A 27,767-nucleotide genomic window follows, 5' to 3' on the forward strand; every position below is an offset into this window, starting at 1 on the left:
AAGAAAGAAAGAAAGCTATTGTCTGGTCTAGGGAGTGTAGGTGTCACGTGCTATTATTCTCTATAGACAGTGATTAAAGATTAAAGAATGATGCCACCTTCAAGTCTCCGTGAAATTCAAAGCGAAAGTAGACTGTATTTGCACAGGCGTGAACTTTAATAAGCAGTGATGGCTGAGCAATGTATCAAACTGCTAAAGGACTCCCAGTGCTAACAAAAACAAACAAAACAAACAATCATCAGTGAAATGAATCTGTGGTCTTCAGCTTTTGCAGTTAAAAAATAAATAAATCACTCTATGGAGAATTTCTCACTTCTTGTTGAGCGATGAAGTAGTTTAAAAAAAAAAAGTTAAAACAACGAAAAGTCATAGCAGGGACAATTTATTTTATCTTTTGTGTGATTTATCTTTGTGTGAAGAGTTGAAATAACAAAGTAGAACTGTTTTAGAGTATTCTGTTATATGAATGCATGTGCATTTTTATAAAAGATATATTTTATTACTTTGTTCTTGATGTTTGACAGTTTTGTATCATGGATGTTGGGATCTTTTCGTGATGGCTGTAGTCTGAATACAGGACTTTTCTGTGATCCTGAACAGTTTTCCTAGCTTGAACCCCCCTGTGCATTCAAAACTCAGCATCCTTACGGGGTAGTGGTAGCTCAAGTGGTTAAAGCGCTGGCTCGTTGACGGGAAGATCGAGGTTCAAGCCCCAACGAACCCTCCTCCAGGGGTGCTGCATCATGGCCAGTGCTCTGACACCCCCACCCCAAAAAAAAAAAAAAAAATTAAACAGAATGTATATTATGAATACATGAATATGAATTGTAGGTGGACATACTTCATAAAATAGGATATGCAAAAACACTGGAAATATAAAAAAGCAATTCAACAACAAAAAAAGAAAGTGGAAGTACATCATTGACTAATGAGTATGCGTGTAAAGTTGCAATGTCCTATTTCCTGTTTTTCTTTTGTATTCCTCCGCCATCATTTCATATGAATTGGTGATCGACTTTCAATTTGAATTTCCCAATCATAAGCATCTTGAATAAGTCCTACGCCATGTATTATATTGTCAATTAGTAGTCGCCGTGGATATGTTGGACATCTTACACCTACAAACAAGATTTTTTAAATTTTGAAACTAAAGATTTTTTTTCTACTCCATAAACTTATACTAGAGAAAGAAAAATCATTAGTAACATGATTCGCGCTTGGAGCTGGAGTTTCCCAACAAACATTAGCAATGGGCATATTTGGTAGTAGTGTCTCTTGTTTGTTTAGTGTGTAATACCGAAACCGCACATTATCTGTTTTATTTAATTTTAATGTAATTTATCTGTGACTTGAACAATAAAACAGACTTCCGACAATTCTGCAATGTGTTCTGTGGGCCCGAGGTGAGGTTGCACATAAGTAAACACTAATGCATTTAAAAGTGCCGATAATACAGGTAATTAAAACACAAATTTTAGTGTCTGGTTTATATTCCAAAGGTACCTCTTTCTCCCTGCCAAACCCCTGGATCCCTTTAGGGCACCTAGGTGTGTGGCTGAACTATTAGGATCTGTCATAGATCACATTGTAGCCTATGAACAAAATACAAGCCGACAATTTGCCAAACAAAACCCCATGACGCTCTCGCAGCTACATAATGATATGGGAAATCACTGATGAGTAGAGATTACATTGTAATTCCCGCAAACAGGCGCGGTCTACCACAGAGCTAGACCAGACTCGGGCTATTCCTCTCATCTCCATCTGTAAACAGAAATTGTAAATGTTATATGATTTCTATGAGTCTAGATAAAGTTGTACGACTAATGAAAGGCAATATCTTGTTTAATCAATATCTATGGTGGAACTATATGCATATTCCAGAAAGCTGTAGTGACTTACCTCACCATATAAAGAGAGAAAAAAAATGGTAAAAGCTTCCAGGCAAGCATTTTAGTAATGCAGCCAAGGCGACAGTTCTTCTGTGTCATGAATTTGAGTGCATTAATTATTTCAGAAGAAAAATCATGGGAACTGTCATTAATTTATTTCATAGTTGTCATGATTTTGGTATGATTTAGATGGCGCTAGATAGTCGTAAGCCTCTTGATAGTCCCTTGCACTGCACCCACTCCACCCCACCAATCCTATTCTTGTATTTCTGAATCATTCAGGGGTTTACCAGACCTTTGTGTGACACTGCTGTCTCATAATTCAGACATTTAAAAATGGAGGGCTTGGAGTACAGGGAGCCCCTGGATAGTAAAAATGAGATATTTGATAAAAACAAGTTTTCATGAATGGTTATATCATGAAGACAATGAAGAGACTGGTTCTGTCACACACACAAAAAACACCTCATGATACTATCAGTAGACTTCAAGCATAAAATTTCTCTAATAACCCCTTAATGATGTGTGGCATCAGGGCAGGGCACGGTAGGGAACTTTGTGGAGTGGTGTGAGGGGAACCCCTTACAACTTAACCATAAAAAAACAAGAGATGTAAATGGTTCCACTCAAGTGAGTATAACACACTTCATCTAGTCACCTCTATACACTAAACATACTAGTTAGCTGGTAAATCCAATGTGTTGTTCTGACTGAGTTAATCATAAGTGTCTTTAGTCATGCATTTCTGGATCTTTGTTTTATCTATTCATCCTCCTTCGGAAAGCAAAACCAGAAAATGAAGACAGAGATGCCTATTAAGTGAATATGTCACATTTCCAGTTACTAAAATTCACCATTATGGTAACAGGACCCCATAATCTAATTGACATTTTTGTGGAAATCTGACCTACTGAACTGAGATGACTGGATTGAAAAGAAGTAATCACTCATCATTTGGACCACGTTAAAGTTCATTAGCTCAGAGATGAAATCTTAAATCTTAAACATTATGAACTAAATAACTTTGTGAACTAATTGTGCAGTGTTAAACATTCCAAAGATCAGTAAATAGGAGCTTCAAAATATGAAATGTAGTCGCATGCTATCACAGAAAATGTAAAGCAGGCAATGGTCAAAACACAATGAAAACAGACAAATGCTTTAAAACATTTTGCATTACATTAACAAGTAAATATTCCCAGCTGAGTTGCCAGCCACTAACTGTATTTTCACAGGACTACTGACAGTACTGCATTGTATCATCATGTCATTTTACAGTATTAAACGATATTGTCTACAGTAATACATTGTATGTTTACAGGGGAATACTGTAATTATTGATTTTCATACTGTATTTATAGATTGAATTACTGGCCAGTAAATAATTACAACTGAAATGGAATTAATGTTTTTTAGTAAGAAACAATTAACAATGCAGTAATCTTAACATTCTTCCAGATGTGAACAGATTGTACAATTGATCTGCAAATGGACAGGTTTTTCAGATATATATTTTAAGATGACCCATAAACTGACAGAACCTAAAATAAAAAATATTTAAAAATGTTTGTTACTGAGCACAGTGGTCTTAAAACAATACCTTTCTAGAGAATGTAGAAAGGATTTATGGTAACTTTTACCTTAAGTTAAACTTTTGCCATAAGGTAAAATATCAAAGCTACTGGGTAAAGAGCTGAGAACAGTGTGAACTGTTTGCACTGGAGTAAAATAATGTGTCCACTTAAACTTTGACCGGCATCCTATGTGAGAAATGGCACCCACATCAGCAGCAGAAAGACAAAGGCATTAAAGAGAATGGCAGACATGTTGGTGGCTATGGGCCATGACATCCAAGATGCACAGCAGCTGTATGAAGGCCTCAGACAAACACATCACTGAGAGCAGTGCCCTCTTCATTGAGAATACACCAGGTCATCACCCTTGCTCCAGGTGAGCTAATATGTTGAGATGTCTTTTGGACCTAAAGACCTAAACTATACAAGCTTTAACACCAAACATCAGGGAAACTCTATACACATAGAAGTGGACAAATGGGGAAATCCAGATGTTCTTGGACTGTGCAAGATCTTGTTAAGTCATTTTTCATTTGTAATGACCCATTAACAACAATGCATTTTCTCTTCGGTGTGTTACTGTATTACAGATAAAGCAGACTGAAAAAAATAATAATCAGACTGAAAAAAAAAAAAATAAAACTGCTTACCTTTCATTTAACAAAAATAAACTGTCACAGGAACTTCTTGATTCGAAATTAAATTCCTCACAAAAGAAATGTGGCAATGAGGCAAAAATCATTGCAGACAGTAAATTAAAGCAAATAAATTGTCTTTTGAAAGAAAACGATATTATATAAAAACCATTTTCAGTCTCCAGGAACTCTCTTGTCACCTTTGACCATTTCTCTTTTCCTTGGAATTTATGAAGGTGCAAACCCAATTAATTTGTCATCCATTCTGGAGACATTATGTCATTATGAATTCTCACTAAACATTACACCAGGATATTTTAACTCACCAGCAAATTGCCTGGTGGGCGAGGGGTGTGGGGTCGGGCCAAATCAAAAGGTCCATGCATGATTAATACCCCTACAGGCCGTCAGAGTTCCAGCACGAAAATCTAAAAATACGTCTAAGAAACGGTATAATTCGTTTAAAACCGCTAGAGGGCACCACAGCCTAGTCTAATGCATGATTATCCATCCATTCATGTTCTGAACCGTTTATCCTACGCAGGACTGTGGGGAGCCTAGTCTATCCAGCCAGGGGACTCGGGATACAAGGCTGGGGACACCCTGAAAGGGGTGACAGTGCATCACAGAACCCTGGGGGTGTGAAGCAAACATGCTAGCGTGCCAAATCCAAAAAACAATGTCTTTTTCGTTTCCTTTCCATTTCCATATCCAGTGTAAGGTTATAGGATATATGTATGGTGGAGCCCTGTGATGGGTTGGCATCCTCTCCAGGGTGTCATGACCTTGTGTAGGATAACTGACTTGTAAGTTGAATGGCATTTATTACAAAATAAACCCGTAGTATATGAATGCCTGCCTGTGTGTGTGTGCGCGCGCACGCATGTGTGTGTGTGTGTGCCCTGCGGTGGGTTGTCAGCACTGGTGTCCCCGGCTTGTGCCCCGACTCCAACTTCCCTGTTACACAGTGCAGGTTAAGGACAAAAATACTAAAATTTAGTTTGGATGGAAATTTCTGATTTTTGCCTTTTAAATGAATTCAGATGAATCACACCTGATGTATAAAACGCAGTGGAGCAAAGATGCGCCTAATCCCGCGTAAAATGAGCTGCTAGGCTGGATGCTGGATGTTGTGGACACTCAACTACATTTTACTCGCATTATTATTGTTATTTTTTTTTAAACTTTTTTGTTAATTATGTCGTCCTGCCACACCAATATATATATGGTCAGATGCATTACATAACACCTAACAACATATACAGTATACCGAAGAGATACCCAAGAGTAACAGATGTGTTGTCACTCAGTGTAATCTGATATGAACATGCAATAGCAATTAAAATAACAACTTTTCTAAGCGCATCTATGTATATGCGAGCAAAAAAAAAATCAGAAGAGATGCGATGTGTCAGCTGTAGAAGCGATAAAACGATTGCGTGAGACCCAGAGTTGCGCTAAGTTTAAATAGGAAGGGTATTTGTGTGTGTGTGTGTGTTTGTGTGTGTGTGTGTGTGTGGGTCGGTGGGTGGGTGGGCTGGGTGCGTATGAGAGAGAGAGAGAGAGAGAGAGAGAGAGAGCAGGGTGACGGATTTTGCCTTTTATAGCGCGCACAAGTGAAGAGTGAGTGTGACTGAGAGCCAGATGCCACATGGATTCACACTTCTAGTTGTTCAGAGGAAATAACGCCGGGCAAACAGAATAGGTCAAAAAGTAAACGTGGACTCTATAAACTACTTTTATTTACACTTCAACAGGAATTTCTGTGACGTTCCCGTAGCTCTATACACGGTCTAAAAGTGATTGGTAAGTTTATGCACATGCGATCTGTCTATTTCTGTATTGCGTTTTGTGTGGAAACAGTAATGGAATATTTAAACACCATGAAACTACAGTTAAGTTATTATTACTATGCTTTGGTTTTATTATTATTTTTGGTTTTATAAACATCCATTGGTTAGTGGTCATATGCTTTACCGACATTACAACGAAATCCACCTATTACATACAGTAAACCGTTCTGGTGACCCCCAAAATCCCTGGACTTCGAAAGTGGCACGTGTTGCTATAATAATATCAGAAGGACAACCAGTGAATCAGTCCATGGGAGCCCAAGGTTCATTGAGGCACGTGGAGAGCAATGGCTAGCCCGTTTGGTCTGATCACACACACACTGCATTCTATTAGCAGGATACAGTATGCCTCCGAGCTAAGTGACTCATCAGACTGTAAACACACACCGATCAGCCATAACATTAAAACCACCTGCCAAATATTGTGCCGCCAAAACAGCTCTGACCCATCAAGTCATGGACTCCACAAGACCACAGACAAGTGTCTGCCACCAAGACATTAGCAGCAGATCCTTTAAGTTCTGTGGGTTGCATGGTAGGGCTCTATGGGTCCAACACATCCCACACATTCTCGATTGGACTGAGATCTGGTTGGAGGCCAAGTTAAGACCTTGAACTTGTAGACAAAAGTCAGTAATGTTTGCAAACACCAGATTTCGAAGGATTATAAATGAATGCTTTATGAATGAATGTATTTTGCCAAATAAGGTGACCATTTCTATTCATTCCATATCTCCAGAAGTGGTGAGGCCAAATTAGACATACTATTTATGTATTTGTAAACTGGTCCTTATTTACATCAGAGTATATTATTGTAATGCAACATACACTCTATTGTAATGCATCGTACACTCTTATTGTTCATTTTTGTGAAGACCGAGCTACTTTTTCTGAAATTTGAAGATTAAAAAGTTACTTAATGGCAATAGGGTTCTCTCATAGCAAGCATTATAAAACCTTTATAAACTTTTGTAAAGTGGTATAGCATACAGACTGTCAGATATTTCAGAATATGTTTTATTTTCCTCAGATGCAACATTGACTCATTGTATATTTATCATTGATTTTCAAATAAATATATTTATAAAATCTTATAAGAAATGTACATTATACTCATGGAATACTGAAATTGATTGTATATGAAATTTTAACTTGTAATGCATCTGATAACCCATGTCTGATGTTCTTTTTATTTCAGGAGATGGCACCGTCTCTCTCACAAGCCTATAGAAGGCGCTGGTGGATGGCCTTGACGGCTATAATTGAGAATCTGCTCTTCTCTGCTGTGTTGCTGGGCTGGGGTTCGCTACTAATCATGCTCAAGGCTGAGGGTTTCTACTCACATTTGTGCATAGGTATACTATCCCAAAAAGGACAAACACCATCCATCATTTGTTTGCAATGAGCCATGTGGAATTTTAGCACATATACAGAAAAACACTCCTTTCCGATGACTTGTTTATATTGTGATGGCCATGGTGTTGTATTAACAGTTATAGGCCACTCTGATTTGAGCACCAAACAAGGCCTCAGGAATAGATATTAAGAGCAGGGACAAGACCAGACTATTCAAATCGTACAAAGAAGAACATGTCAGTGTTTATATACAGTGATCAGGCATAATATAATGACCACCTGCCTAATATTGTGTTGGTCCCCCTTTTGCTGCCAAAACAGCCCTGTCCCGTCATGCGCTGTGTATTCTGATACCTTTCTATGAGAACCAGCTCTTCAGAACTTCCTCAGCAATTTGAGCAACAGTAGTTCATCTGTTGGATCGGACCACACAGGCCAGCCTTGGCTCCCCACGTCCATCAATGAGCCTTGGCCATTCATGACCAAAAGTGTTCTCTTGCTGCCTAATATATCCCACCCACTAACAGGTGCCATGATGAGGAGATAATCAGTGTTATTCACCTCACCTGTCACTGCTCATAATGTTATGGCTGTATATCTGTATATTATATGTATATAGGGAAGGACTTATTAACTTACTAATAGTATAAAAGATGCTTTGACCCCACCAAATACTTTCTAAGTCCAAATGTGAGAGACCAGCTTTATTATAGAATTTCTAATAATGCCTCATTCTTAATCTCATAGAAAATGAGACTGAGCATCATGTTAATGGAAGTTTGGAGGAGAGCAGCGTGTGGCTGAGCTGTGTTGAGCAAGAAGAGATCCTAAATCTTGGCTTTACGATCGGCTCATTCATCATCAGCGCAGCCACTCTGCCACTGGGAATCCTGATGGACAAGTATGGGCCACGCCCCCTGCGACTACTGGGCAGGTAGAAGACATATTTGGCTGTGATCATATGAAGTCAGTTAACCATACCTTTTAAATAACATCATCAGAAAGTCCCAAGATGTATAAAATCTAGTAATTTTGAAAGGCCAGAAGAATTTAATTGGACTTTATATGAAATGTGTTATAATTAAAGCTTTAAAGCTAGATGTCCACTGCACATTAATTTTGCAATGGAGAATATTAAAAAATAGACAAGGGATTGTATGATGGTGAGCAAAAAGAGCTTCACTGACAAAATAAGAAAAGTTGAGCTGGTGTCATCATTATGGAAATTAAAAATGGCAGCCGTGTAATAGATATATCCTTCTATTGTCCGTTCACAATTGTGCCTATATATAGTTCCTATAAGGACAACATGAACAAAAAAAAATGAATAACTGACACAAATCTCTTTTTTCTTCTCTGTGAAAAAATAAAAAGATTTTAATTGTATTACATTATTATCCAAATAACATGTAATGATATCTACAAGACACACTTCCCATCTCTGATGCTTAGAGTGGTTCCAACCTGTGCATTGAAAATGAAAGAGATATCATATTTGAAATCTCCGCTATCAAGATGTTTAGATCCGCAAGGTATATTTGTCCATTTTAATAGCCCACGTTGTGTCATACAGCATTAGAGTTCACATAAGCAAGTTAGCAGCCTCAGTCTACGGATATAGTCCTGATACAGTCTGAAATTCTTTGGCTGTTTTTATTGAAATGATGACAGCATTTTGACCACCACACAAGAGTAACTATTTTGACATTCTATTTGCTCCTAGTTCCTGTTTTGCGTTCTCAGTGATGTTGATTGCTGTTGCAGCATATGATCCTTCAAGTGAGTATGTGGCAATGTTTTCTATACTGTATATAATAATTCATACACAATGTAATGTTAAACACTTTTTCATCCCTTTACATCTCAGTATTATCACCTCTCATCTTTATTGCTGTCTCCTTCAATGGCTTTGGAGGAATATGTCTGACCTTTACTTCATTAACGGTAGGACCATACAAACACACACATGCGCACACATTCACACAAACATATGAGTAATAAGTAATAAAGCACACTAAATTAATCATTAGACTTTAACTTCTCTGGATCTGCCAGTAGCCATTATCCATCCAATAACTGTTGGTATAATTGTAGTTACAGAATAATAAGCAACTTAATAGATCGGATAAGCATTACAGACAATGAAATGAAATGAAAATGAGTAACTTAATAAGCTAAAATTTTTAAAGGGAACTCACATAATATAATATAATATAATATAATATAATATAATATAATATAATATAATATAATATAATATAATATAATATAATATAATATAATATAATATAATATAATATAATAGCATTCATTAATAAAACAACTGGAGTATACACTTTCACTGTTTTCCCATAGACTTCTCAGCACATATCTGTGGTGTGTTGCAGGTCTTAACTAACTGTAGCAAATTTTGTTGCCACAATTAAAAGTGTAATACAGTCACACGCTCATAACCATTGGTTCTTATTCCTCTAGAATGAAGAGAGCAGAACATCATTGTGTATTTTATAAAATGTGTTTCAGGACATCAACATTGCTGTTACCTTGTGGGAATTGTGAAATTTTGTGTATTTTGTGAAACTGCAGGCTAAGTTGACTTATGCGAGAGCAAGCATTTGTGTGCATGTGCGTGTGTGTGTGTGTGTGTATTTTGGTTGGTCACTCTGTAGAGACACATGTTGATATATTTCAAGGCCCTAAATTTTGCCATGTCATTTATGGCCAATCAGAGGGCAAGACTGTGCTCACGCCCTCAACACAGCCATGCCCACATTCCCCCAAACTGTAAGGACAAACTCTCTCTCTCTCTCTCTCTCTCTCTCTCTCTTTCTCTCTCTCTCTCTGTCCAACTTTCAGTTCCGCTGTCCTATGCCTCTCACCTTTTCCATTCCTTTTGCCGTCACACGATATCATTATTCTCATTCCTCTGTTATATACTACACTGTTTTGAAGATTATTGGACATAGTAAAAATAATTATTAGGTGAACATACATATATTGGCTAAAAAAACAATGTAAATAAAAATATAATGAGTACTTTCTCTGTAGTTTCAGAGTTTACATATTTCCGGCTCTTGCATATAATGGATAATTTATTTAGTTTTTCTGTCTCCATGCCAGACTTGTGCGATTCACCTTCATGGTCAGAATGAATATAAATACCTCAGAGAGAGATATGGAGATGCCAAATTAGAGAATGGAAAGAAAAGTGAGGGTTAAAAGAGGAAGAGAGCGAGAGAGACAAACAGATAAAGGACAGGCCCATGTTCCAAGTTGAATGAACCAGAGTCATGTAAGGGAAAAGAATTTCAACCAAGGGTGTTCACATGCTCTGCTATATTTATCTGACACATATAAAAAATTTATTGAGAAGGAAAAAAAGGAAGAAGGAAAATTTCAATGTAAGAAAGAATAAAGTAAAAAAAGAATCCAAGTAAAAGTAATACAAATGTAGAGGCTTTTCAGAAAGGAAACGACCTCACCCTGTTTACTGCTTTATTAGTATGACTAGCAAATTAAATGTGTAAAATTAAAATGTAACATTTTTCATATTGACTTTTATTATATTATCTTTTCCCATTTAAGCTATAAACCTTTATAAATAAAGGTTTGTTGTGTGATACATGCTGTTCATAGTGGCCTAGGGTTCAATTAGTCTTTACAGAGTTTTAAACCTAAAGAATATCCCCTGCTGACTGTAAAAACAAACCAGAAAAATATACACTAGAAAACAGGTCAGTGGTTAAGGTTGTGTGGTCATCACTGTAAAAGCTGTGGACATAAGTTCCATGATGGGCAGAGAGCCAGACATGTGCTGTTGAACCAGGGACTTGAAGATATACTGTAGCATTTTTCTAACAACTTTTAACCACTGAGGTTGTAGTGTATGTGTAAATACGATAAACAAGAATTTCAATGTACAGGACTTTCACAAATTCATTCATTCCTAATGGAAAACGTGTGGATTTAAATCTTACTTATAACAAAAACCAGATGTTGAACTCCATCCATGACTATAGTCAATATAGTTTATAAATATTGCTAGATACTGTAGCAATTCATTCATTCATTCATTCATCTGTCAGCAATAACCACTTTATTATGGTTACTTAAGATAAATGAATGCATGCATTGCTACAGTATTTGGTCTGGATGGCAGGGAATCTGGAGCCATCCTATGAACACAAGCTGTGAAATCTGAATACAACCTAGATTGGATGTCAGGGCAATCATGCAATTTAGAGTCAACAATCCACCTATCAGCATATTTTTGGACAGTTGGAGAAAATGCAAAACTCCACACATGCACTAATTTGAGCTCAGGAACAAACCAGGGGACTTTGGAGCTGTGAGGAAGAGCTACGCCTCCAATAATAAAGCAGAATGCCATTTCTAGGACTTTCCTGAATCTGAAACTGGTTATGTTGGTGATGTTTGGTCCGCTACTCTGAAAGGAATTACCACATGCCCTTAGACTTCCATTATAAATGAGCTTAAGTAAACTTTTAAGTAAACTTAAATAAATATACTTTTACAATACAGGGAAACAATTGTTCATGATAACACATACAATGTGGTCCACATGTGGTATATTGAGTTGAGAATTCTTTTAACCCCCAACTGCTCACTTGTAAACCAAGAGCCAGATGAACTAATGTAAATTAATATGTTTCCTCAGCTCCCTAACATGTTTGGAAACGTGCGTTCCACCATTCTTTCACTCATGATTGGTTCCTATGCTTCATCTGCTGTTACCTTTCCAGGAGTCAAGGTAGGACACAAAGCACTAACCTACACAATGTCATGAAAAAAGTAAAAGGTTAATCAAACACAATAAGGACACTGCGACTTCATTAAGTCCATGTTTTGCAAGTAAACATTTTGCAGTGGGTTAACAGAGTTAACCAAAGTACTAACCCCTTAATTCCTTGGCTGCAAAATGAAGTGTGGACAGGAATATGGAGAAAAGCTGTGAAGACAGACACGTTTTTATAATAGGACCAATTCTGGTTCAAACTTAATGCAAAATATTTGTTCTGGGCTTCCACTGAACCATGTTTTTTTATTGTGCATAACAGAGTACTAGATTAATATAAAACAACAGACTGAAAAGAGTATTGTGGGTCCATGTGGAGACGTTTATTTACAAAGCAGGCAGACAAATTCAACTCACAATCCAAAGAGCAAGGCAAAATAGACAAGGTTCTGTACACAGATGATGAGGGAATCTAGACTTTATAATGTTTGTAGACAAATTATCAAATCGCCTAAAAGTGTTTTAATTGCTACTGGAGCTAAGTATGTTTGCTCCACACAGTGAAAGCTTTCCATTGTGACTCATACAATAACCTAATAGATTAAGTGTGTCGTTGTTGTTCGTTTGGCTGTTCCCTGTCCGGGGTCGCCACAGTGGATCATTTGGTCTGCATGTTTCGATTTGGCACAGGTTTTACGCCGGATACCCTTCCTGACGCAACCATCCCATTTTATCTGTGCTTGCTGAGTTAACTCTTCAGTGGCTGGGTTAGTGCCCTGCCCAGGAATCGAACCCGGGCTTTGGCAATGAGAGCTAATAGATTAAGTGTGTAAATGGTCTAAATACCAGCTGTGATGGACATCTTTATACTGTAGTGATGGCAGCGAACAAAGTTGTAATACTGAAATGCTTTTTAAAAAATTTAGCCACTAAAATTTTTCAGTGATTATTGCAGCATTGATGGTAATCAGTTTTGTCAAGTATAATAGAATATTTTGGGTCAGAAATATGCTTTTAAATCATATATAACATAAACTTTGAAGGGTATTTCAAGGTTGCCATTGTGAGTCAATGAAGTGTGTATTATGTCAATAGTCAGGTGAGATTCTGGCAGGCTGGACATCTTACTGCAGGCGTGAATTTTATGTCTAGGTTTTTTTTAACTAATCAACTGTACACAAAACAGTGTGGTTTTCAAGTACTAGTGCAGAAAGTTAAGCTTTGACTGCCCCACACAGGCACTTTTTTAATGCCAATGTTTGATTCCGTTCTGTAGCTAATCTATGATCTAGGGGTGTCATTCCGCTTGATCTTCTGGACATGGGCAGGCTTGGCATGTCTCGTCTTCCTCAACTGCCTACTTAATTGGCCTGTGGAATCTTTTCCTGCCCCTGAGGAGATCAGCTACATGTCAGTATTCTATACATTTATTTTTAACACTACTGATATATGTATTTTTAGAATATATTAACTATATACTGATACAAAAAGAGAGAAAGCAAAATGACTGCACGCTTTTCTGTTAGAAAAGAGTTATTTAAAATGTTATTTAAAACTCTACTGGGTTCTACTGGGCTCTCATGTTGTTAGGGAAACACTGTGTTATACAGTTCTACATAGAACCAAAAAGGGTTTCCCTACTGAAGAAGCCTGTGTTTTGTGTCTAACCAGAGACAAGTGAATTCTACAGAAAAGAGTAGTTGTGCATTTGTTTATTAATGTTAGTTTGTAATTCCCTGATAAAGGAGAGAAAATTATCTCCCTCCCATGCTCCTTTACTTCATTTCCTCCTTTTTGTTTTCCTCATCCAGTAAAAAAGTAAAGCTGAGTGGTGTAGCAATGGATCATAAGGTGACAGGGGATCGCTGCTACAGTCATGTAACCACTGTCGGGCAGGGAGTGACTAAAAAACAGGTTTTGGATGAGTATAAACAAAGCAATGGAGCAGCTGAAGTGAGCCAGGGTGAGAGTTACATGTACAAATGCATACATACAGCGCTTACATGCACAGACAGACACACACACACACACACACACACATATATGCACAAACTTTTTTACACATGGTGTCTGTGTGCTTTTAGGTTCCCAGCCATTTCGCCGCTCTGTGTGTTCTCCCATCTTCTTGTGGAGCTTGATAACCATGGCGATGGCCCAGCTCCGCATCATATTTTATATGGGAGCCATGAATAAGATGCTGGAGTTCCTGGTTACACACGGTGACCCCAATGGTGAGCATCTCAGAGTCCTATTCATTTATATGACTAATATGTAAAATGAAAAAGTTGAATCAGATATGACTTGTTTATGTAGATACAATATCCACAACAAAATTGTTATTCCAAACAGCTTGCTGTTATGAAAGTGCTGTTTAACAATTGATTCCCAGACTACAAAAAATCCCTAAACTGTGATCACTGGGTTCCCTTCTTCCCCATCCTCATTCTGTGGGTATACAGTGTGCTTATGAGTCCAGTTCCTGTCAAATATCTAACTTTTTTTTAACAAGTAAACAGTAAAGATGCTTAGCTCACATGGCCCTAATTGCATTTATTGGGGTGTGTTTGTATTTTTATACCAATTAATTGCCTTGTGCAGATCAACAACTATTTTCTCTATTGCGTTGAAAGTTCTTTAGGTTTTTCCAATGAACTGACATGAATTAAACTTGCCTATACAATGGCATACAAAGACATTTTACATCAAATAAAGAAAAGTGATGAGGAATACATGTGACAGAGGTTAAGCCATAGTAGTGGATGGCAGAGGTTTACATCTGTGTAACCTCATATTTATACCCCAGGAAACATAGTTATGCTCATGGTTAAAAGTTTCATGGGACTGAGAGAAAGTGAAAAATAGTGATAAAAGATTAGCAAGAATGACAATATGTTTGCGTTTATGTAAAATACTCTGTAGGGTTGTCAATAATTTTGCCAGGCAAAAAGCACTAAATAGGAAAAAAAATCGAATCCTTTTTATCCAGGCGACTTGATTTTGACTGAAAAGATTCATTCACAGCTCCGTTCACAGACCCTTTCTGTAAGTTACATGATTACACCAGTAGGTGGCGCCCGTGAACGTCTTTTTAGATATTAGGAGAAAATTATGTTTTTTATTTTTACTCAATATATTATTTTAAAAACCCCCAACGTTTCAAGAGTCATGTATTAATATGATACTTTATCAAAATTGGCATGACCAATCTACAAAGTGAAGGTTTTGGTGAATTTATTTTCAAGAATATATTTTATTTATTAAAATATTTATTTTAGTTAGTTCAGGTTAGTTCTGAAAGAGTGGTCACGAATGAGGATATTAATATCATTCTGAAAAAAATAGATATTTTTGTATGCGTGTATGAAGTAGTTTTCAATGTTACAATGATAATAAAAAAGCCATCAGCCATTTTTACGCAGTGATGTGTAGAGGATAATGCTATGCACAGTATATTTGTGTACAGCGGATTATTCTCTGAACAACGCAACAAACCATAAGGCTTGTTTTAGTGCTATATGCTTTTCAAATGCATGCTCTTTCTTTTCTTGATGAAAGGGTCACAAACAGAGTGCATTTATCAACTGAGCCGACATCACTGAGCCAGCAGATCCTCGTTTGTTCAACCTAGCTCATTTGTTTCACACATAGAACAATAACCAGTTCATACATATCGTTTATGGACCTGTTCACTAAGAGTATACCACTCTCATTCAGACTCAAAGTAAGGAGTGTATTTATTCAGTACATCAAATCAGTGATATACTCCTTCACAGCCCTAAAATGCTGTTTTTTAAAAGGCAGGAAAAAGCTGCCAAAGCTGTCACATGTTTTGCATTGGCAGGACTTAAGAGGAAGAAAAATATGAGTCAGTGCATAGAACTAAACGACAACGATTCATTCACTTAAAGGATTTGTTCGTGAACAAAACACTGCTGAGACAAAAGTGTTCCAGTCCAGTGAGGGCACAGCCTTATACATACTTCTAGACATGAATGGTTGTGACATCACTGGAGCGCAAACACTGACAATATTTCCAGCAAAACAGACAGTATGTGTTATATATGTGTGTTTACATGCTTAACAATATTTCTCTTTTGCTCCAGCTCCAGAAGAGTTGGTGAAAGAGGCAAATGAACAAGGTAATAAACATGTAACATTAAATTAATAAGAATTTGACATTTGGATGGACCATGGATGTATTTACTTTGCTACAGAACCAGACGACTTTTTCATTTCAAGGCTGTTGTTGTGCGCCATATCTGATGTGTTGCGTGTTCATTTCCTCAGTGAGCTTCTACTCATCTGTCTTCGGCACTATGCAGCTGCTGTGTCTCCTGACCTCACCTCTTATTGGCTACATCATGGACTGGAAGATGAAAGAGTGTGAGGAGGACAGTGGCTTGGTGGATGGAGAGAAAAGGTGGCTGTAGAGAGTGAAAAAGACAACACAGTTGACCATAGCTGTACTAATTAGCTCATTTTAATGAATTTCGTCATGTATCACTAGTAATATATTAATATTTCCCCACAGGCTACCCAAGAGAGACAGAAAGATCCAGAAACTCACTAATGCAATCAGAGCTTTTATCTTCACCAACATCTTGCTGGTGTTGTTTGGCATCACATGTTTGATAGACAACCTTCCTCTCCAGGTACACAAACTTACATAGTTACTTACATATCTGCCTTTGATACATAGCCATCTATCTATCTATCTATCTATCTATCTATCTATCTATCTATCTATCTATCTATCTATCTATCTATCTATCTATAAAATATAATTGTATATATAAATGTGTCTCCCTTGCTGTTATAGTTGGTGACCTTTGTTCTTCATACTGTTGTAAGAGGTTTCATTCACTCTTGCTGTGGAGGACTCTATGCTGCTGTGTAAGTCATTACATTATGTGCAGGAAGCTTCAGAAGTATTGGCACCCTTAAATCTATAAATCGATGTATTGAAGATCAATAGCATGAGTAATATTTTCAGCTTATGAAAGTTTAATATATTTCCAGATTATCAATTCAAAAACTATACATATTTTTGAAGCCTGTCCTAGTACACTATTTCTTAAAGAATAGCATTTTTGCCAAGCATGTTTTAGTGGATTTTTTTCCAACAATATGTATGACATATTCTACCAAGCACTCTGTAGTTAAATCCGATCAAGTAGAAGCAGTTTACAAGGACAGTGTAATGGATTTGATAATTCCTTGTAATGGATTTGATAATTGCTTTGTGCATGGTGTTTAAGGTGTTTAAATGTATAATAAAATATTAATTAATGTGCTATATAATGTTCTTTTGGTTGTCATGGTTCTCAGGTACCCATCTAACCACTTTGGCACTCTGACAGGACTGCAGTCTCTACTCAGTGCCTTGTTTGCTCTCTTGCAGCAGCCACTGTTTGTCTACATGTTGGGTCCACTCAAGGGAGACCCTTACTGGGTGAGACCCACACAGACACTCTGTCTCTGTCTCTCTCTCTCTCTCTCTCAGTTCCACTGTCCTATGCCTTTTACTCCCTCTCACCTTTTCCACTCCTTTTCACCACCACATGATGTCATTCTTCTCATTCCTCTTTTATATACTACACTTTTTTTTGAAGATTATTGGACATAGTGAATAATTATTAGGTGAACATACACTGTATTGGCTAAGAAAACAGTGTAATTAAAAATATAATGAGTATTTTCTCTGTAGTTGTAGAGTTTACATATTTCCAGCTCTTGCATATAATGGATAATTTACATGGATAAACACTTTCTCTCTTTCTCTCTCTCTCTCTCTCTCTCTCTACATGAAAATGTATCAAACAATATTTCAGATTATTTCAACACAAAAACATGATTGACTGTGATATTGAGCATAAGCTAAAGTAGCTAACTGAGTGACTCTCATGCATTAAATCCGGAGCTCCATCTTAACACGTTGTAACTAGGTGATAACACTAAGTTATTTTGAGTGTAATTGTGATTAGGATTGAATAGTTCCACTCTATTAATCTGACTAAGCATCATTTAACTCATAAAGCTCTCTCTGTGGAGGAACACAGGATTGTGGCATGTACAGTGTAAAAGAAAAGGATGTTTCCTTATTATGCAAATAAGCTAATTGATAGTTATAATATTAATAAATGTATTTTTGTTATAATTATGGTTCTAGATGCAGAGTAAAAGTGTGACAATCATTTGAATTATTGTGTAAGACTTACACAAAAGTCTTTACTGCATCGGATGGACTGGGTCTGTGGCTTACTGTTATCCTCTCCATCAACAGATCAACTTTGGGCTGCTTATTTTCTCATTGGTGGGCTTCCTGTTGCCAGGATACCTGTTCTACCATCGCAGACAACTCACTAAACAGAAGAAGGTACGGGATCAGGCAGCAGCTGGCCAATCAGCAGTTGCTCTTAACCATTCAGCAAATGGCCCTGGGAAACTCCATGCTGATGAGTCTGATACAAACGAGGCTTAAGAAGGAACAGTGTAGACAATACATTTGCAGCAACGCATTCTTGCTGTTTTGAGCAACAAACTTAAATACAAACATCCGAAGCTTTGCATCATGGACATTTTTAATGAGACCTTTGGGGAAATTTCTATTAAGTCATATGTTGGGATTCAAAAAAGGGAGCAATTACACAAAAAAAGGTCCAAATTTCTAATCGCACAAATTTTATGGATGCAACTTTTAGGTCTTGTGACCGAACCAGCTGGATTGTTTTTATTAAATAACATCAATAGACCTCATTTATCAAGCTGAATATGAACGAACGTATTTTTAAACCATTCACAGGGGAAGTGACAGAAAATGTTGTATTAATGAAAAAAATTATTGGATCTTGAAAACATTTGTATTCTATGAAAGCCTTGTTTTTAAACACATAAACCGACTCACTAAAGTGAACTAGTAGGTTTGATATCGCATAATTATTGTGCAGAATTTATATACAGAAGATGCTGACATGATTAAAAAACTTATTTTGCCTATTTCAGTTCATTTAAATTTAATGAAAACTTACTCATTTTAAATGAATAAGCAATTCAGAATACATAAGACAGAAAATACATGAGAATCAATAAGAAATAACACCCAATAACAGAAGGAAGAGCGTGACTCTGTCTGTGGTAGCTGATGCAATGCAGGAGCTGAGCTGCATTACTGGAGGAGGTGCTTAGAAGACACTTTTTCTTCATTTAGTTGTCCTTCTGTCATTTTCAGCACTCTGATAGCACTGCTTTTTATGGTGTTCTGTATTGTAGCCATCACCAAACATACACTGATCAGGCATAACATTATGACCACCTGCCTAATATTGTGTTGGTCCTCCTTTTGCTGCCAAAACAGCCCTGACCCATCATGTACTATGTATATTAACACCTTTCTATCAGAACCAGCATTAACTTTTTGAGCAATCTGAGCAACAGTAGTTCATCTGTTGGATCAGATCACATGGGACAGCGTTCTCTCCCCATGTGCATCAATGACCCTATCGCCAATTCACCACTGTTCCTTCCTTGGACCACTTTTGATAGATACTGACCACTGCAGACCGGGAACACTCCACAAGTCAACTAGCCATCACAATTTGGCCCTGGTCAAAATCCTTACGCCTGCCCATTTTTCCTGCTTCTAACACATCAACTTTGAGGACAAAATGTTCACTTGTTACCTAATATATCCCACCCACTAACAGGTGCCATGATGAGGAGATCACCAGTGTTATTCACTTCACCTCTCACTGCTCATAATGTTATGCCTGATCGGTGTAAATCTGCTGTGCTGTGAATGTGCTTGGTTATTTACTGTAGTGTGTGAAAAAGAAACCAGTTACCAAATCTTTCCAGAATCTGGTGGAAATCTAGAAAAACAGTTACAGGCTACATTGTAATTAATGACTGATGAATTCAATGTACTTTGCAATGAAACATTATGCTGACTGTCTGTTTTCATCATTAGCTACCTCCAGTTTAACCATTACATCCAATGAGTATTCTGTTGGTACTGCGTGTGTCTGTTTAGAGCTCGTTTTATTATAATGTTCTCACAGTTTCTAGTAGACTTAGTGGATGAAAGAATATACATTTGCTTATTATACCGTTTATTAGTTTAACACGTGTTTGTTTTAGGGAGTCAGTACCTCAATTTCTTCTGCCTTGAGGTCATGAGTTCCAACCCCAGCACTGTCATGCTCGGTTCCTTGAGTAAGATGTTAATCCAAAACACCTCAGTTGTGTCCTGTCTCAACTATAACTATAACTTTGATGAAATCCTGAGCCAAATAAGTAAATGTACGTAAATGTATGGTCATCAAATTCTTTTGCTAGCTGCACTTTGAGCTTGTACAGCATCATTTTGCACTTCAGGTGAGTTGTGAAGCTATAATCAGTCTACTGTACATGCAGAATTGTGTGATCTCATAAATAAGGAGAGAATAAGGTCAGCTAGTCTTGTTTAATGACATGCTGTAAACAACCAGGAATGTTTTTGTGGACTTTTTTTTGTAAAGTTTGATGAGTTGCACTTCTGCTATCAGGGATTTATTTGTCTGTGAACTTGCTTTTTATGTAGTACTTTTTCTCATATCTATCTATCTATCTATCTATCTATCTATCTATCTATCTATCTATCTATCTATCTATCTATCTATCTATCTATCTATCTATCTATCACAGTGTCATATTTCTTGAAAATGCCTAGTACTATGGTAGATTCTAATCTACCATAGTCACTAAAATGTTGTCAGTTTTTATCCCAGGGCTGCCTGAGAACCACTGTTGTTTTATTATTATTATTATTATTATTATTATTATTATTATTATTATTATTATTATTATTATTATTATTTTATTAGATTCTGCCTCCTTTATAAATAATTTTGGATAAAATGAGTAAATGCACTGTACTTCTATTATTTGATAACCTATCAAGGTTGATATTTAAATAAGATATTTTATTCTGTAATCAGAAGTGCCTTCTATGATGTGAAAAATCATTACAAAAATTCACGCAACAGTGTTCTATATTTTTTTTGTTATTTCTTTCAAAGTCTGGCTATAAATGAATGTATTAGTGCCTTGGTGCTTCCTTTTGCTCTGTGTTTTCTTGAATATTTACTGTTGTAAATATTTTATGAATAATAGTGGGGGGGGGGAATAAAGTGAAATATGAATCACAAGCCAAATTAAAAAATTGCGAAGTGTTTTTACTGACTTATTGAAAGATGTTCACATTGTCACAGTGTCCATGACATTTTTTTTCCTTATTAACTTATTATTGCATAAATAAACATACAGTGGCTAACTGCTTTAAAATATACAGTTTGTTGCAGTATGATTTGTAGTCTCATCTGAAGCATATACATGAGTAACATACACAAGTAAAAAATAATAATATTAATAATAAAAACCTGCACTGCTCTCATTTTTGCAATCTCTCTCTCTCTCTCACACACACACACAATTAAAATAACCACTTTTCCCATTGGTTTTATAATGCTATTTACAGTGAATTGTCTCTGCATCTCTCGTTCTGTGTGCTTCTATCTCAGACTGCTGCTGCTGGGCTGAGAGCTGGTCATGCCGGGGTGATCAGGACTGTGACGATTCTGAGAACAATGAGCAAACATCAAAACATACTCTTATTAAACACACCAAATACAAAGCTGTAAACCTGTCATTTAACTACAGGGTTAGGGTACGTCTGGTCCCAAATGAACCATATGCTATTATTTTCTCTAACAAAAGCCTTTATTATTGCTATCCCTTGCTAAGTTGCCTAACAGTGGCAGCTTGGCAGCGTTGGGGCTTGAACCCCGACCTTCCGATCAAGAACCTAGAGCCTTAACCAGTTGCGCTACCACTACCCCAGTACAGTACAGAATATTATTTTTTACATTATAGTACAGTGTAGTTGAATCCTCAAATCTGATTGGTCAGAAGGTGTGCATTTATTTATTTTTTGTTTGTAACTGTAACATGAATGTTAATATTAATGCACTTGTTCTAATACGTTACTGTTTTACAGTAAAAAGGGACTTGTACAGCAGATGCTGCACATAATCTAAAACTAATAAGAAACAAAATGTTTAGTATAATAAGTAATTCCTACAATCAGTAATGTAAAGTTCTTTGTAAGGAGATGTTTATTTTAACATGGAACTGTGTTGTAACAGTTCTTGGTATCAGGAACATCTATCCTTTGCTCCGTAAAATGAGGTGTGTGTGTGTGTGTGTGATTGTGTGTATGTGAGAGAGAGAGAGAGAGAGAGATTGGTGAAGAATGATGTTTATCTATAACTATAAACTGTTAAAATGTATGACATCATTTATTAATAAATTAAACACTGTAATAATTACACTGTTACACTAAATGAATGCACTTCAGGATGATGGGGGTATGGAATCTTCTGCTTTGTGTCACATCACTTCCTTGTCCTGGTGTGTATTATTAAGTATAAGTATAAAGCATGAGTCTATCGTGCATTATTACTTACAAAACAATAATAAAAATGAAAAAAAATGAAAAAACGGTATGTGCTTTTTATCCATTTATAGTTACATAGTTATATGATAGTGGAATGTCTGTGAAACAAGTTAGTCCCTGTTACACCTTGTTACAGTTCCCATGAACAATCATTCCTCCTCCAGTCTCTCTTTTCTTTTCTCATTCAAAGTTTGTAAGGCGACAAATGCATTTTGTCGCGACCATAAAGCCGTCCATCCTGAACACTATGCAATGTTACAAAGCTGAAGATGGGACTTCCAGTGTTACAAGGAGAAGATACATGATAAATGTTAAAGAAACCTCTCTTTACAGAAAGCTTCACCATAGCAATGATTTTTTAATGTTTTTCTAAGGTAAATCGGTTCTTAGAGTAACTGGAGTCCCCATCATCCACACCCTTGTGTACATTGTTACTATACTCTGTGCTCCACAGCTGAACTATCAGAGCTGATGTTACAGAAAACTCATCAACACATTTAGACCAATCAGCTTCAAGAATTCAACAGCACTATAGTATAATTAGGTTTATCGGCTTAATATATGAACACTATTGTTATGGTTTCCTGAAAGTAAGTTTCTGAATGATCTTATTAATTATCCAAACACACAATTTGATTATTTTACAAACCTTTTTTTTCTTCTTATCTTTCTTCTTTTTCTTTCTGTCAGGATCATCGTCCTTCTTCTTCTTCTTTTTCTTGTGGTCCGAGTCTGACGGTGTTTCTGTTACACGGAGCACCAAAAAATTGAAGCGTCTGTACTAAAGTCAACATTGTAACACACATACACTGGGGGAAAAAAAGAATTTACTTACTAAAATACATAAATCAGTTTCACACAATTAGCGTTCATTTTGAGTGTGTATTTTTAAAGCTCTGAATGAAATCAAACACCACCAAGCTCACACCTGACCTGAGAATCAAACCCATAATACTGGTGTTTTGCAAAAGACCCATTTTCTACTGTGTTATTCTAAAATTTAATACTACTATAGTTATATTTCCCATCAGCTGCAACATCCTCATTAGATTTCAGTGTAATTGGTTTACTTTAATTCTACGTAAATTGATCAAGCTCACTCAGTAATTCACTCAAATAATTTGTTTAAATTACATTTTGTGTAAACAATGTAATGACAATATTTATATTTGATATTTTTTTCATCTGACTGACAACATATTGTTTTTTTCTTTCAGTGTAGTGACAGAATGAAGTGATAGTGAGAGACTCCATACCTGGGGGTAAGGGGTCCTGAGGTCGGTGGTGTCTGTGTTTATGTTTGCTCTTCTTCTTTGGAGGCTGAATGTGCATCAGTCTGTACTGCTCGGGAAGCTTGGGGATGTCAAGGTGTAGCATGCTAGTTAATACTCGTGATTATATTTGATATATAGAAAAATATCAGAATAATCAAATAAACAAACAAAAAGGAATGCCACACTTACAGGGCCAGTATGCAGTCGGAACCCAGTGAGCATGGTTCCAGTCAGAGGACTGAAGGAGTTGTTGCACACCGGTGGCTTCTCAATAAGCGAGCGCAAAGAACTTCCATCTTGAAGACCTGGTGTGTCTATCATACCTAGGAAAAAGAAGCAGAACCCCTTTTCACTTCCAAAAATCAAGCCAACGTTCTCCATTCTCAGGAAATTCCTGTTATTTATACATCAATCAGGCATAACATTATGACCACCTGCCTAATATTGGTCCCCCACTTGCTGCCAAAACAGCCGTGACCCGTAGAGGCATGGACTCCACTAGATCCCTGAAGTTGTGCTGTGGTATCTGGCACCAAGATGTTAGCAGCAGATCCTTTAAGTCCTGTAAGTTGCAAGGTGGGTTCTCCATGGGTTCCACCTCGCAACGTTTAGGCCTTAAAGGACTTGAAGAATACTTTTGATAGATACTGATCACTGCAGACAGGGAACACCCCACAAGAGCTGCAGTTTTGGAGATGCTCTGATCCAGTCATCTAGCCATCACAATTTGGCCCTTGTCAAATTCACTCAAATCCTTACGCTTGTCCATTTCCCTGCTTCTAACACATCAACTTTGAGGCCAAAATGTTCAGTTGCTGCCTAATATATCCCACCCACTAACATAATCAGTGTTATTCACGTCACCTATCAGTGGTCATAATGTTATGCCTGATCAGTGTATATGAAAGATGAATGAGTATAATTACCAATATGCACCTGAGGCATCCACTTATTTCAGATTAATCTGAAATATACTTACCAGGTAACTCTGGGAGAAAGTTGCTGAGCTTCTCTTTTACTTTCTTGCCACAAAACCTATTGTATGCATGTTCCAGATTGTAGTGTGTAATTAGGTTGGTGTTTCCAGTCAACTCATTTTCCACTAAGGGAAGAAGAAACAAAAGAGTGAAGCAAGGTGGAAACAAAAAATCCATACATTTACAGCTGTAGCAAATCTGCTGAGTCATTTAAGGCATTGTAGTCTTATAGCTACAGGGTTACTGGTTGTGGGTTCACTCTGGTTTCCTCCCTGTAGGTGTGAATAAATGTCTGTGCACTTGTGCATGGTGCTCTGCAATGTCCTTGTATCCTATCCAGGGTGTATTCCCACCTCATTCCCAGTTTTCCTGGTTCAGGATCCACTGTTGTTAAAGTGGCTACTGAAGATGAATGAACAAATAAGTCAGACTATTTATGTCAGTGTTTGCCTGCTGCCTGAGTGTCAATAAGTTTCTCTTGCCCCAACACAAGAGGTATGTCACTCAACACTATTCCACACCAAATTTTTTTTTGCTTAAATTGCTACTAAAACAGTGCAAACAAAATACTGTATTGACCATCTGAAAATTTGTTGCTTGCTGGGAGGTTATGTTTACATGTACAGCATTTATTATTATATTGTAATAACATTTTGAATTTTAATCTACACAAGGACAGTGTACTGGTCAGCAATGCACAGTCCTTCACTGTGTCACGACTTAGTAATTATGTACTGTCCTGTGCTGTTCGTACACATGCACTTTATGTAGTCCTGTGTTGGTCTTATGAAGTTCTGTGTAATCTCATGCAGTCCTGTGTGGGTTTTATTTAGTTCTGTGTAGTCTCATGTAGTTGTTTGTTGGTCTTATAAAGTTCTGTGTAGTCTCATGTAGTCCTGTTTTGGTCTCATGTAGTTGTTTGTTGGTCTTATAAAGTTCTGTGTAGTCTCATGCAGTCCTGTGTGGGTTTTATTTAGTTCTGTGTAGTCTCATGCAGTCCTGTGTGGGTTTTATTTAGTTCTGTGTAGTCTCATGTAGTCCTGTTTTCGTCTCATGTAGTTGTTTGTTGGTCTTATAAAGTTCTGTGTAGTCTCATGTAGTCCTGTTTTGGTCTTATGAAGTTCTGTGTAGTCTCATGTAGTCCTGTTTTGGTCTCATGTAGTTGTTTGTTGGTCTTATAAAGTTCTGTGTAGTCTCATGTAGTCCTGTTTTGGTCTTATGAAGTTCTGTGTAGTCTCATGTAGTCCTGTTTTGGTCTCATGTAGTTGTTTGTTGGTCTTATGAAGTTCTGTGTAGTCTCATGTAGTCCTGTTTTGGTCTCATGTAGTTGTTTGTTGGTCTTATGAAGTTCTGTGTAGTCTCATGTAGTCCTGTTTTGGTCTCATGTAGTTGTTTGTTGGTCTTATGAAGTTCTGTGTAGTCTCATGTAGTCCTGTTTTGGTCTCATGTAGTTGTTTGTTGGTCTTATGAAGTTCTGTGTAGTCTCATGTAGTCCTGTTTTGGTCTTATGAAGTTCTGTGTAGTCTCATGTAGTCCTGTTTTGGTCTTATGAAGTTCTGTGTAGTCTCATGTAGTCCTGTTTTGGTCTCATGTAGTTGTTTGTTGGTCTTATGAAGTTCTGTGTAGTCTCATGTAGTCCTGTTTTGGTCTCATGTAGTTGTTTGTTGGTCTTATGAAGTTCTGTGTAGTCTCATGTAATCCTGTGTTGGTCTTATTTAGTTTTCTGTAGTCTCATATAGTTCTGTGTTGGTCTTATGTAGTTCTGTGTAGTCTCATGTAGTTGTTTGTTGTTCTTTTGTGATTTTGTGTAGTCTCATGTAGTCCTGTGTTGGTTTTAATTAGTTCTCTGTAGTCTCATGTAGTCCTGTGCTGGTCTTATTTAGTTCTGTGTATTCTCATGTAGTCCTGTGTATTCTCATGTAGTCCTGTGTTGGTTTTAATTAGTTCTCTGTAGTCTCATGTAGTCCTGTGTTGGTCTTATTTAGTTCTGTGTATTCGCATGTAGTCCTGTGTTGGTCTTATTTAGTTCTGTGTAGACTCATGTAGTTCTGTGTAGTCTCATGTAGTCTAATGTAGTCCTGTGTTGGTGTTATTTAGTTCTGTGTAGTCTCATGTAGTCCTTATGTAGTTCTGTGTAGTCTCATGTAGTCTTGTGTTGTTTAATGTTGCACCACAGTCTTGTGTAAACGCTGTTTCGTTTCACTGTGTACTTTACCATATGTATCTGATTGACAATAAAACCACTTGACTTGAAGATGAGTTAAAGAGCTGCCTGAGGTGTGTTGAGAGCAGGAACCCTTGGTTTATGTGACTGTATGGAATCATCTATAATGTTTTATCAGCATGTAAAATGAAAACAATGAAAAACCTTCACACTAATGGAGTGAGGAGTGATGAAGTAAGCATGATAAAGACACCAAGACCACTCACTAAGATACTCACTTGGCAGTTCTCGCACTAGGTAAAAGGGTTCGTTCATAGCTGCAGGTTTTCGGAGCGGAGGCCCCTCATCTACAAGTTGGTGTGGAATGGGCACCGCCATGTGCACTGGGTTTTGGGGCACCGGTGGTGGAAGTGGTTTCCCGGGGCCGAACCCCATCGCGGAAGGTCCCGAAGGTCCCTGAGCTTCATTTTGGCCGTATAGCGATGAAAATATTTCTGTCATGTAGAAGAATGTGTTTTTACCAGACAAAAAAAAATCAGTTTGACGTGTTATGAAAAGAATTTATTAACGCTCTTCGTAATGAAAATGACTTTCCGTGGTTAGTGTATTCAGTGTAGTTTACTAGTTTGTACCGTAATTCATCTAATATAGTGATCTGACAATTACAATCACAATTCCTACAAACTTTAGAATGCATTTGATGTCAGAGGTAGCGACAGTTGCAGGCATCAACATATTGAAATTCACATTATTTCAGCAGAGAATTTACATCTTGCTAACTAAAAGTTCAACAC

At 37.1% G+C, this 27,767-nt stretch overlaps 2 protein-coding genes across 2 annotated transcripts; one reads left to right on the forward strand and one right to left on the reverse strand.

The window, feature by feature from the left end:
• Nucleotides 1–5,689: 5,689 nt before the first annotated feature.
• On the forward strand, nucleotides 5,690–20,625 carry slc43a1b (solute carrier family 43 member 1b). The gene is made up of 15 exons (XM_058381896.1): nucleotides 5,690–5,907; nucleotides 7,153–7,309; nucleotides 8,058–8,244; nucleotides 9,034–9,089; nucleotides 9,178–9,254; nucleotides 11,989–12,081; nucleotides 13,343–13,476; nucleotides 13,878–14,029; nucleotides 14,151–14,297; nucleotides 16,170–16,205; nucleotides 16,354–16,486; nucleotides 16,598–16,718; nucleotides 16,886–16,959; nucleotides 17,395–17,518; nucleotides 18,350–20,625. Exons 2-15 carry the CDS (start codon nucleotides 7,156–7,158, stop codon nucleotides 18,545–18,547), a joined length of 1,686 nt encoding a protein of 561 aa, XP_058237879.1. The 5' UTR covers nucleotides 5,690–5,907; nucleotides 7,153–7,155; the 3' UTR covers nucleotides 18,548–20,625.
• Nucleotides 20,626–21,161: 536 nt separating this feature from the next.
• med19b (mediator complex subunit 19b) lies at nucleotides 21,162–27,704 on the reverse strand. The gene is made up of 6 exons (XM_058382142.1): nucleotides 27,252–27,704; nucleotides 24,812–24,934; nucleotides 24,022–24,155; nucleotides 23,815–23,911; nucleotides 23,208–23,302; nucleotides 21,162–21,680 (listed from the first exon to the last, which is right to left on the reverse strand). Exons 1-6 carry the CDS (start codon nucleotides 27,472–27,474, stop codon nucleotides 21,615–21,617), a joined length of 738 nt encoding a protein of 245 aa, XP_058238125.1. The 5' UTR covers nucleotides 27,475–27,704; the 3' UTR covers nucleotides 21,162–21,614.
• Nucleotides 27,705–27,767: the final 63 nt, after the last annotated feature.

Source organism: Hemibagrus wyckioides, linkage group LG03, assembly GCF_019097595.1.
Source record: "Hemibagrus wyckioides isolate EC202008001 linkage group LG03, SWU_Hwy_1.0, whole genome shotgun sequence".
Lineage (NCBI taxonomy): Eukaryota > Metazoa > Chordata > Actinopteri > Siluriformes > Bagridae > Hemibagrus > Hemibagrus wyckioides.

Bases quoted from the DNA above. Each gene is read 5' to 3' on its own strand.
- med19b (XM_058382142.1), bottom strand. From the start codon at position 27,474: ATGACAGAAATATTTTCATCGCTATACGGCCAAAATGAAGCTCAGGGA. The intron at 24,156-24,811 runs GTAAGTATATTT...TCTTTTTCCTAG, and splicing joins CTTTCTCCCAGAGTTACCTG to GTATGATAGACACACCAGGT. The intron at 23,303-23,814 runs GTATGGAGTCTC...TCCGTGTAACAG, and splicing joins TCAGGACCCCTTACCCCCAG to AAACACCGTCAGACTCGGAC.
- slc43a1b (XM_058381896.1), top strand. From the start codon at position 7,156: ATGGCACCGTCTCTCTCACAAGCCTATAGAAGGCGCTGGTGGATGGCC. The intron at 8,245-9,033 runs GTAGAAGACATA...ATTTGCTCCTAG, and splicing joins CCCCTGCGACTACTGGGCAG to TTCCTGTTTTGCGTTCTCAG. The intron at 17,519-18,349 runs GTGAGACCCACA...CTCCATCAACAG, and splicing joins TCAAGGGAGACCCTTACTGG to ATCAACTTTGGGCTGCTTAT.